The following is a 12,338-nucleotide window of genomic DNA, read 5'->3' on the forward strand; positions in this document are numbered from 1 at the left end:
GCAGGGAGAAAGGGAGCTGTTTTGAAGTTGACTAACATCATTATGGCACTCTGTGGAAAATAAAAGGAGAGTGCCGCTGTGTCTTCCTCACTTGTGTCTTCCTCACTTGTGTCTTCCTCACTTGTGTCTTCCTCACAACAGTATTTGATGTCACACTTTGTGCTTTGTGCTTGTGTGTGTGTGTGATTGTGATTGTGATTGTGTGTGTGTGTGTGTGTGTGTGTGTGTGTGTGTGTGTGTGTGTGTGTGTGTGTGTGTGTGTGTGTGTGTGTGTGTGTGTGTGTGTGTGTGCGTGCGTGCGTGCGTGTGTTGCAGATGTGATTTGGAATCACGCTGTTGTGAAAAAGTAGCCCTGCCTACGACTGTAAGTCCAATGTCAATCTCACACCAGGAAGGAATTTCCTCTAATGGTAAAGAAGTTGTCTTCCAGAGAGGTAGACCGAGGTTCATGTGTGTGTGTGTCCGTGTGTATCTCTCACCTCTTGGCCAGTAGCTGTGAGCGTGTTCCTGAGGGTGATATGAGGCTGATCTCCAGATCTCCTCGTCGTGGATGGACAATCAGTACCTTGACCACCACATGTTCTACGTAGCTTACATGCTGCTCCGCCTGCTCCGTACACCCTGTGCTAGTGATGGTGCTGTTCAGGCTCTGGTCTGCACGGATGTACCTGGCAGGAAGGGGAACAAGGTCAACTAGTTAGTATGTGTGGGCTGGGTAGTCTAGCAGTTAGTGCTGCTGCCTCTTACTGTCACGTCCTGACCATAGAAAGCCTGTATTTTCTATGGTAGAGTAGGTCAGGTATGCCATTGGTTAAGATGTGACCTACTGCCCTGTGACGCGTTCTCCTTTTACCTTGACACATTCTTTTTCCTATTTGTCAACATGTCACTACACTATCTGTTCAATAAAACCATGTAATGCACATCATTTTCCAAGGTGGCTGGGACAAAACACATCAATCAAATCAAATGCTATTTTATTTGTCACATGCGCCAAATACAACGGGTGTAGACTTAACTGTGAAACGCTTGCTTACGATCCAGAGCAAAAAAAGTGGAATAAAATAAAGAAGAATGGAGCTATATACAGGGAGTACCAGTACCAGATCAATGTGGAGCTATATATAGGGAGTACCAGTACCAGATCAATGTGAGGCTATATACAGGAAGTACCAGTACCAGATCAATGTGCAGCTACATACAGGAAGTACCAGTACCAGATCACTGTGGAGCTATATACAGGGAGTATCAGTACCATATCAATGTGGAGCTACATACAGGAAGTACCAGTACCAGATCAATGTGGAGCTATATACAGGAAGTACCAGTACCAGATCACTGTGGAGCTATATACAGGGAGTATCAGTACCATATCAATGTGGAGCTATATACAGGGAGTACCAGTACCAGATCAATGTGGAGCTATATACAGGGAGTACCAGTACCAGATCAATGTGGAGCTATATACAGGAAGTACCAGTACCAGATCAATGTGGAGCTATATACAGGAAGTACCAGTACCAGATCAATGTGAGGCTATATACAGGGAGAACCAGTACCAGATCAATGTGGAGCTATATACAGGGAGTATCAGTACCATATCAATGTGGAGCTATATACAGGGAGTACCAGTATCAGATCAATGTGGAGCTATATACAGGGAGTACCAGTACCAGATCAATGTGGAGCTATATACAGGGAGTACCAGTACCAGATCAATGTGGAGCTATATACAGGGAGTACTAGTACCAGATCAATGTGAGGCTATATACAGGAAGTACCAGTACCAGATCAATGTGCAGCTATATACAGTAAGTACCAGTACCAGATCAATGTGGAGCTATAGACAGGGAGTATCAGTACCATATCAATGTGGAGCTATATACAGGGAGTATCAGTACCAGATCACTGTGGAGCTATATACAGAAAGTACCAGATCACTGTGGAGCTATATACAGAAAGTACCAGATCAATGTGGAGCTATATACAGGGAGTACCAGTACCAGATCAATGTGGAGCTATATACAGGGAGTACCAGTACCAGATCAATGTGCAGCTATATACAGGGAGTACTAGTACCAGATCAATGTGGAGCTATATACAGGGAGTACCAGTACCAGATCAATGTGGAGCTATATACAGGGAGTACCAGTACCAGATCAATGTGGAGCTATATACAGGGAGTACCAGATCAATGTGGAGCTATATACAGGGAGTACCAGTACCAGATCAATGTGAGGCTATATACAGGAAGTACCAGTACCAGATCAATGTGGAGCTATATACAGGGAGTACCAGTACCAGATCAATGTGGAGCTATATACAGGAAGTACCAGTACCAGATCAATGTGGAGCTATATACAGGGAGTACCAGTACCAGATCAATGTGGAGCTATATACAGGAAGTACCAGTACCAGATCAATGTGGAGCTATATACAGGGAGTACCAGTACCAGATCAATGTGGAGCTATATACAGGAAGTACCAGTACCAGATCAATGTGGAGCTATATACAGGAAGTACCAGTACCAGATCAATGTGAGGCTATATACAGGGAGTACCAGTACCAGATCACTGTGGAGCTATATACAGGGAGTACTAGTACCAGATCACTGTGGAGCTATATACAGGGAGTACTAGTACCAGATCAATGTGGAGCTATATACAGGCAGTACCAGTACCAGATCAATGTGCAGCTATATACAGGGATATGAGGTATTTGAGGTAGATATGTACATGAAGGCAGGATAAAGTGACTAGGCATCAGGATAGATAATAATTAGATTAAAATAAAGAACAAAGTAGCAGCAGCAAATGATGAGTGTAAAAGTGTGTGTGTATGTGCGTGTATGTGTATGTGTGTGTGTTTGTGTTGTCGGTATGCGTGTGTGTGTGTGTGTATGTAGTGTCTCTGAATTTGTGTGGGTTTTGTGTAAAAGTGTCTGGGATGATGTTGTGTGATAGAGTGTGTATATGGTGTATACATTCTTGTGAGTGTGCATAGAGGCAGTGCAAGATGGAGTCAGTGCAGATAGTCCGGGGAACCATTAAAGACATTGAATCACAGTTGCTTTGTTTATGACCCACAGATGGCAAGTCAATAACACTGATTTGGATGACACAGAACTATGTCCCCATCCAAAACGTGTAATCCCCCCATCCAGATGCACACACGCACACACAGGCACGCACACACAGGCACACACAGACATAGGCACACGCACACACAGGCACAGGCACACAGACACATGCACACACACACGCACAAACAGACATAGGCACAGACACACACACACACACACACACAGACACAGACACACACACACACAGACACACAGCAGAGATATAGTCATGTGAATGTTCATCTCTCTCATGAAACCTGACAGGATATTTTCCACTACTCTATTGGACGGAGGTGGATCAGCATAGGCAATCAATTGGCTCAGCCTCCAGGCTAATGAAAATCCAACTGAAGACCAACAGGCCTGTGTGTGTGTGTTTGTGTCTGAGTGTGTGTGCATGCTTGCATGCGTGTGTGTGGGTGAGTAAGTGAGAGACTCTCTGTGAGAGACTCTCTGTCTGTCTGTCTGTCTGTCTGTCTGTCTGTCTGTCTGTCTGTCTGTCTGTCTGTCTGTCTGTCTGTCTGTCTGTCTGTCTGTCTGTCTGTCTGTCTGTCTGAGAGAGAGAGAGAGAGAGAGAGAGAGAGAGAGAGAGAGAGAGAGAGAGAGAGAGAGAGAGAGAGAGAGAGAGTGTGTGTTTGCATGCATGTATGTGTGACAGAGTGTGACATGTCACACTGAAGGACAGATTGTCACCAATCAATAATCAAAGCAGAGTGTCACGTTGCAAACAACAGTCCACAATGCCCTCCAGTGCTGCTATACTTGACTGTGGCTATATCCCAAATGGGTCAAACGTAGTGCACTATCTAGTGAATAGGCTGCCATTTGGGACGCACCCTGTGTTAAGAATCTGTGGCAGGAACACAGTCTTTGATGGACGTGCTACTGTACATAATCAAACCCTTATTCCTCACTAGACATTTGACTTCTATTATCAGGAGGCTCCAGATCCTATCCAAGGGAGTCATATGAGGTGATGACATTTGGACCGCTGACAGGCAGTCAGGATAGTATTACAGTAAATCATGGAAGATCTAAGTTGATTTTGGTTTAGCAGACTGACACGCACACGTGCACAGAATAGCCTATTCATATTGAGTGAGATGTTTTTTAGAGAGGGAAGTGTTCAGAGACCTTTGTTAGGGGTGAGCTGAGGATATCTCGTTATTTACAGGAACAGGGTTGGAGTTAAAACATACAGGACGGTAACTCTCCAGGAACAGGGTTGGAGTTAAAACATACAGGACGGTAACTCTCCAGGAACAGGGTTGGAGTTAAAACATACAGGACGGTAACTCTCCAGGAACAGGGTTGGAGTTAAAACATACAGGACGGTAACTCTCCAGGAACAGGGTTGGAGTTAAAACATACAGGACGGTAACTCTCCAGGAACAGGGTTGGAGTTAAAACATACAGGACGGTAACTCTCCAGGAACAGGGTTGGAGTTAAAACATACAGGACGGTAACTCTCCAGGAACAGGGTTGGAGTTAAAACATACAGGACGGTAACTCTCCAGGAACAGGGTTGGAGTTAAAACATACAGGACGGTAACTCTCCAGGAACAGGGTTGGAGTTAAAAGATACAGGACGGTAACTCTCCAGGAACAGGGTTGGAGTTAAAACATACAGGACGGTAACTCTCCAGGAACAGGGTTGGAGTTAAAACATACAGGACGGTAGCTCTCCAGGAACAGGGTTGGTGACCCCTGCCCTAGGGCCTATAGGCACTTGTGTAGATCTGAAAGGATCTGATACGTGTAAATACTTCATGTGGTCAGTAACAATTCCTGGCAATATGTATGAACATTTTGGTAATAGCTCCAACTTACACAAATATTTTCTCATTAGCTTTTTCAACAATGTTTCTAGATCTACATGTGCCAAGGGAGTAAAGGCGTCAACATGCTTCAGTTCGGCTGGTGCCTAACTAGGCAAACCGGCTAGGCGTACCGAACGAGTGTGCTCCCATTGTCACGACTTCCGCCGAAGTCGGCTCCTCTCCTTGTTCGGGCGGCGTTCGGCGATCGACGTCACCGGCTTTCTAGCCATCGCCGCTCCATTTTTCATATTTCCATTTGTTTTGTCTTGTTCCATACACACCTGGTTTTCATTCCCCTCCATGTCTTTGTGTGAAATTGTTTTATGTTATGTGTGTATTGTCACGCGCCAGACTTTTCTTTATGTTCCGTGTTTTGGGCATGTTTATGTACTTATGTGCTTTCGTTTGGACCAGAATAAAAAGTGCGCCTGTTAACTACACTCTGCTCTCCTGCACTTGACTTCGCCTCCAGTCCACACCCATAACACCCATACTCCTTTAAAACACCTTCACTTGAAAAACGAGTACTAGCAATAGTATGGTTTGTCCACCTCAAAATAGTCCGAATTATTCTAAGATAATTCAAGAAATCTGTCATAAATTTTGCCAAAGAGATCTTAGTTGCGCAATTTTACATCTAACTAAGATGTTGGCATGAAAACGATTTGTCTCACGTTGAAGAATCCCTACTGTTGACCAATCACCATCGAAGGGGTGTAGACTTCGGCTACCGACTTCGACTTCCTTCGAGAAAAAATGTAGTGCACACGAACAGCCGAAGACCTTTGCCCGAAGACCAAAACAGACAAAGACATCACAAAATGTTGTCATAATAAATGCACTAACTGTTCCGAACTGTTTCAGGTGTAATGCATGCGGACGCCTTAAGAGAGGGAGGAGTAGGGGTCGATTTGGGATAAGGCAGTGGTGGATATTATTGTCCACTTTAATGTTCCATCTTATTCCCCATCTTAAAACCCAGCTGACCTCTAACCTCTTAGAGCTGATTGAGGACTGTTTTTATTGGCTAAGAGCCACAGTATGAGATTGGTTCTCTCATTGAGATTGGTTCTCTCATATTCATTGTGAAAGATGCACAATGCCAGAAAGAAAGAAGCCTATTCCCAGAAAGAGGTAGAAAAAGCATCTCAAGTATTGCATTTCAATTTAAGAATAACTTTCTGCGAAAGCTTCTGTTGGAATGTGAAGATAATACATTAAAGCCTTTCAAAAATGATTTTCTAAACAAGAAGATTGCCTTGAGCATCCTTGAGAAAAAAGTAAGCTCTGAACCTATTCAATATGTTTCCGTGGCAAAGTGGTGAATGTTTTTTTTTTAAGGGTTTCCTCAAAACAAAGTAATGTTTTCTCTTTCCTTTCTGTTTTTCTGTGAAGGACTGAGTCAGAAGCAGTATCACTGATATGCAAGCCTGGGGCCACTCACAAACCAAAGACAACCAGACATGTGAAACATACTGCTACCCTAAAGGCTACCCTTTTCTGAAACGACAAATTTCGACTGTATTATAGACTGCATGGGGTGATAGAGGAGAGTTGTGTTACTAAGGGAAGTACATGAGCAGTGACAGAATGAATAGAAAGCAGCCAATATGAAATTGTATTACCGTCACATATCATTGGCTAACTGACTTCCTGCACTCTTAGAAAAAAAGCGCTACCTGGAACCTAAAAGGGTTCTTCAGCTGTCCCCATAGGAGAACCCTTTGAAGAACACTTTTTGGTTCCAGGTAGAACACTTTTGGGTTCAAGGTAGAACCATTTCCACAGAGGGTTCTACATGAAACCCAAAAGGGTTCTACCTGAAACCAAAAAGGGTTCTACCAGAAACCAAAAAGGGTTCTCATATGGGAACAGCCAAAGCACCATTTTGGAACTTTTTTTTCTAAGATTGTAGGACAGACCATAAAAGCACATCCCACTGGGCACAGAGGTCAATTCAACGTCTATTCCACATTGGTTCAACGTAATTCCATTGAAATGATGCAGAAAAAACGTTGATTCAACCAGTGTGTGACCAGCGAGAAAGCACTGATAATTTCTTTACATTCCAGTGAAGAGGGACTCCGGGATGCTGGCCTTCTAGGCAGAGATGCAAAGAAAAAGCCATATCTCAGACTGACCAATAAAAAGAAAAGATTAAAATAGGCAAAAGAACACAGAGGAACTCTGCCTAGAAGGCCAGCATCCCGGAGTCGCCTCTTCACTGATGATGTTGAAACTGTTGTTTTCCGGGTACTATTTAATGAAGCTGCCAGTTGAGGACTTGTGAGGCGTCTGTTTCTCAAACTAGACACTCTAATGTACTTGTCCTCTTGCTCAGTTGTGCACCGGGGCCTCCCACTCTTCTTTCTATTCTGCTTAGAGACAGTTTGCGGTGTTCTGTGAAGGGAGTAGTACACAGCGTTGTACGAGATGTTCAGTTTCTTGGAAATTTCTCGCATGGAATAGCCTTCATTTCTCAGAACAAGAATAGACTGACGAGTTTCAGAAGAAAGTTCTTTGTTTCTGGACATTTTGAGCCTGTAATCGAACCCACAAGTGCTGATGCTCCAGATACTCAACTAGTCTAAAGAGGCCAGTTTTATTGCTTCTTTAATCAGAACAACAGTTTTCAGCTGTGCTAACATAATTGCAAAATGTTTTCTAATGATCAATTAGCCTTTTAAAATGATAAACTTGGATTAGCTAACACAATGTGCCATTGGAACACAGGAGTGATGGTTGCTGATAATGGGCCTCTGTACGCCTATGTAGATATTCCATTTTAAAAATCAGCTGTTTCCAGCTACAATAGTCATTTACAACATTAACAATGTCTACACTGTATTTCCGATAAATTTTATGTTATTTTAATGGACAAAAAATGTGCTTTTCTTTCAAAAACAAGGACATTTCTAAGTGACCCCAAACTTCTGAATTGTAGTGTACAGTTAGTTACATTAAACTGGTTAAAATAGCAGGGGTTCACATGTCTGCATATTTTTGCTCTGCAAATACACAGGATCACCATTTTGTGTAGCTAATTGTAGTTCTTGCTTTACACATTTGCTGTTCTCACCCACACGCAACCAACCAGGGATCTGTATGGGTTTTATGTGGCAGGAATAAGTTGAGAGGTTCTGGCCCATGGACAAACACACATAGGCACTCACACATACACACAAGCCATCCTCCCCTCTGATCCCTGTGCATCTCCGGAGCAACGTCTAAGAATTATGAGAAACTATTCTCTGTTCAAATGGAACACTAGTGCCACAGCTGCAGTACCAGAACATAGTGACACATAGCCCAGCAGCTCCCCTGTGCACCCGTAAAAAGTGTCCCCCAGTTTGTGCCAGGCACAACAGCACCATGGTGATGATAGCTAACATGACTCAGCTCGGTCCATTGTCAAACTTGGCAGAGAAGGAGTCAATCCTATGATAAGGGAACGGAAAGAAGCACACAGCGTTTGATATTTCCCCTCTTTTTGAGCGTTTCTGGCAGTGTAAAAACCAGTGGTCTTTGAAATGAACCATTAAAGGGGCAATCAGCAGTAGAAACTAACAATATTTCTGTTAAAAAAGCTGAGGGATGGGGCTGGAGAGTTGTAATGAATTAAAATCATAAACAGAGCTATGGATTCAAGGACTGACCATCCATGATATCCACATTATAGTTTTAACCATGTTTTAAGGCTATATAGTGTTTGTTTACATTTACATTGTTGACAAACATTGGAGTAAAACAATCTTATATTTTGGGTTCTGATGGGTTACAACAGTTGATCAAAGCTCATGAGTCATTTATATGTTATATTTTTCAAGAATCAATGGGTACATATCAGTCCAAAAATGGATGTAGCAACTGCTGATTGCCCCTTTCAATGCAAAGTGGCTCCCTAAGCGTCCATGACTAACTTCTGAGTGGGTTTTTGGCCGGACGGTGTGCCAGTTTTCGCTTCTTATTTTCTGTGTTTTGGAATGCAATGACATCTTCACATCGTTACATAAACAAACAACCGCCATTTTGTTTCTCTCAAGTCAAGTGGATGGCAGCCAGGCAGTCACTGACCCTAGATGGATCCAGTTTTGTCTCCTATAGGGAATAGGGCTCAAAAGTAGTGCACTATATAGAGAATAAAGATGAAATGTAATGTACTTTATAGGGATGAAACGTAATGCACTATATAGGGAATAGGGCTCAAAAGTAGTGCACTCACACACACACAAACACACACACACTTAAACACCCGCACACACACCTCACAATCCCCTGGATCCACTCTGATGATTTCCACCCCAAAGAAAATATAAAGAGTGTTTTGCAACTAACTGAAGTTTAGGGTGTAGACAAGTTCATCCGGCGTTAAAGGACTCTGTTTTAATTATCTTATAATATTGTCACGTTCCTGACCTGTTTTCTGTTGTTTTGTATGTGTTTAGTTGGTCAGGACGTGAGCTGGGTGGGAATTCTATGTTGTGTGTCTAGTTTGTCTGTTTCTATGTCCAGCCTAATATGGTTCTCAATCAGAGGCAGATGGTATTCGTTGTCCCTGATTGAGAATCATATATAGGAGGCTTGTTTTGTGTTGGGATTTTGTGGGTGTTTGTTTCCTGTCTCTGTGATTGTCTGCACCAGATAGGTCTGTGTCGGTTTTTGCACATTTGTTATTTTGTATTGTTGTTTGTAGTGTTTTACTTGTTCTTTATTAAACATGTTTAACACTAGCCGCGCTGCACTTTGGTCCTCTCCTTCACCCCTGGAAGAAAACCGTTACAGAAACACCCACCAAACCCGGACCAAGCAGCGTGGCAACGGGCAGCAGCAACAGCAGCAGCGGTACAAGGAGGAATGGACATGGGAGGAGATTCTGGACGGAGAAGGACCCTGGGCAGAGCCAGAGGAGTGTCGCCGTCCCAAAGCGGAGCTGGAGGCATCAAAAGCGGAGAGGCGGCATTATGAGGCGCTTGCAAGGCAGAGTGGCTGGAAACCCGAGAGGCTCACCCAAAAATGTCTTGGGGGGGGGGGGGGGGGGGCTAAAGGGGAGTGTGGCGAAGCCGGGTTGGATACCTGAGCCAACTCCCCGGGCTTACCGTGGAGTGAGAGGGCGTCGTACTGGTCAGACACCGTGTTATGCGGTAAAGCGCACGGTGTCCCCAGTACGCGTGCTTAGCCCAGTGCGGGCTATTCCACCTTGCCGCACTGGGAGGGCTAGGTTGGGCATTGAGCCGGATGTCATGAAGCCGGCCCAACGTATCTGGCCTCCAGTACGTCTCCTCGGGCCGGCGTACATGGCACCAGCCTTACAGGTGGTGTCCCCGGTTCGCCTGCATAGCCCAGTGCGGGTTATTCCACCTCGCCGCACTGGCAGGGCTACGGGGACCATTCAACCTGGTAGGGTTGGAGAGGCTCGGTGCTCAAGAGCGCGTGTCCTCCTTCACGGTCCGGTATATCCGGCGCCACCTTCCCGCCCCAGACCAGTACCACCAGTGCCTACACCACGCACCAGGCTTCCAGTGCATCTCCAGAGCCCTGTTCCTCCTCCCCGCACTCGCCCTGAGGTGCGTGCCCTCAGCCCGGTACCTCCAGTTCCGGCACCACGCACCAGGCCTACTGTGCGGCTCAGCAGGTCAGAGTCGGCCGTCTGCTCAACGCCGCCTGCACTGCCTGTCTGCCCAGCGCCGTCTGAGCCATCCGTCTGCCCAGCGCCGTCTGAGCTGCCTGCCTGCCCAGCGCCGTCTGAGCCATCCGTCTGCCCAGCGCCGTCTGAGCCATCCGTCTGCCCAGCGCCGTCTGAGCCATCCGTCTGCCCAGCGCCATCTGAGCCATCTGTCTGCCCAGCGCCATCTGAGTCATCCGTCTGCCACGAGCCATTAGAGCCGCCCGTCTGTCCCGAGCCATTAGAGCCGTCCGTCAGTCAGGAGCCGCTAGAGCCGTCCGTCAGTCAGGAGCTGCCAGAGACGCCAGCCAGTCAGGAGCTGCCAGAGACGCCAGCCAGTCAGGAGCTGCCAGAGACGCCAGCCAGTCAGGAGCTGCCAGAGACGCCAGCCAGTCAGGAGCTGCCAGAGACGCCAGCCAGTCAGGAGCTGCCAGAGCTGCCCTACAGTCATGAGCTGCCCTACAGTCATGAGCTGCCCTACAGTCATGAGCTGCCCTCCAGTCATGAGCTGCCCTCCAGTCATGAGCTGCCCTCCAGTCATGAGCTGCCCTCCAGTCATGAGCTGCCCTACAGTCATGAGCTGCCCTACAGTCATGAGCTGCCACTCAGTCCGGAGCTGCCACTCAGTCCGGAGCTGCCATTAGTCCGGAGTTGCCCCTCTGTCCTGAGCTACCTCTCTGTCCTGAGCTACCTCTCTGTCCTGAGCTACCTCTCTGTCCTGAGCTACCTCTCTGTCCTGAGCTACCTACTAAATCATGTGGGGGCCTTGGGGAGGATTCTTAGGCCAAGGTCGTGGGCGAGGGTCGCCACTCAAAGGACGCTAAGGAGGGGGACAAAGACAGTGGTGGAGTGGTGTCCTCGTCCTGCGCCGGAGCCGCCACCGCGGACAGATGCCCACCCAGACCCTCCCCTTGAGTTTTAGGGGTGCGCCCGGAGTTCGCACCTTGAGGGGGGGGTTCTGTCACGTTCCTGACCTGTTTTCTGTTGTTTTGTATGTGTTTAGTTGGTCAGGACGTGAGCTGGGTGGGAATTCTATGTTGTGTGTCTAGTTTGTCTGTTTCTATGTCCAGCCTAATATGGTTCTCAATCAGAGGCAGATGGTATTCGTTGTCCCTGATTGAGAATCATATATAGGAGGCTTGTTTTGTGTCGGTTTTTGCACATTTGTTATTTTGTATTGTTGTCTGTAGTGTTTTACTTGTTCTTTATTAAACATGTTTAACACTAGCCGCGCTGCACTTTGGTCCTCTCCTTCACCCCTGGAAGAAAACCGTTACAAATATATAATATTAATAGTCAGTGCCTCTATGTGCTTCATAAACACCTAGACGCTACGCATCTTCAACAGCCTGCTATGAGCTCATCATGCGTAGACGTGCTCCAATTACTGACAATATCCTCCTGATGAAAATAAACACATTTAATTACAAAGCATTATAATCATCAGATCCCTCTTTTCACATATTACAGTTTATAACAGCTAGAATATAACACTAGTGGTTATGTGAGGGAGGAGGACGTGTGTGTGTATGTGTGTATGTGTGTGTAAGTATGTTTGTATGTGTGTGTGTATGTGTGTGTCTGAATGTGTATGTGTTTATGTGTGTGTGTGTATGTGTGTGTGTGTGTATGTGTGTATGTGTGTGTGTGTGTCCAGTAGAACAAGGAATTGTTTGAGCTCTATTCTTTACAGTTCTATCTGAAACATTCTGAATGCTTCACCAAATATACCA

At 45.8% G+C, this 12,338-nt stretch overlaps 1 protein-coding gene across 50 annotated transcripts in view; it reads right to left on the minus strand.

The window, feature by feature from the left end:
• pcsk6 (proprotein convertase subtilisin/kexin type 6) overlaps positions 1 to 12,338 on the minus strand; it is a 92,628-nt gene that overhangs the window by 40,698 nt on the left and 39,592 nt on the right. For all 50 annotated transcript variants that reach the window (XR_005472941.1, XR_005472948.1, XR_005472949.1 and 47 more), the window contains exon 12: positions 480 to 668. Coding sequence is in view for 41 of the 50 variants with exons in the window: in XM_038969080.1 (XP_038825008.1) it covers positions 480 to 668 (189 nt within the window). In the remaining 9 variants the exon portion in view is untranslated. The remainder of the gene's footprint in view (positions 1 to 479; positions 669 to 12,338) is intronic.

This window comes from Salvelinus namaycush, chromosome 30, assembly GCF_016432855.1.
Source record: "Salvelinus namaycush isolate Seneca chromosome 30, SaNama_1.0, whole genome shotgun sequence".
NCBI lineage: Eukaryota > Metazoa > Chordata > Actinopteri > Salmoniformes > Salmonidae > Salvelinus > Salvelinus namaycush.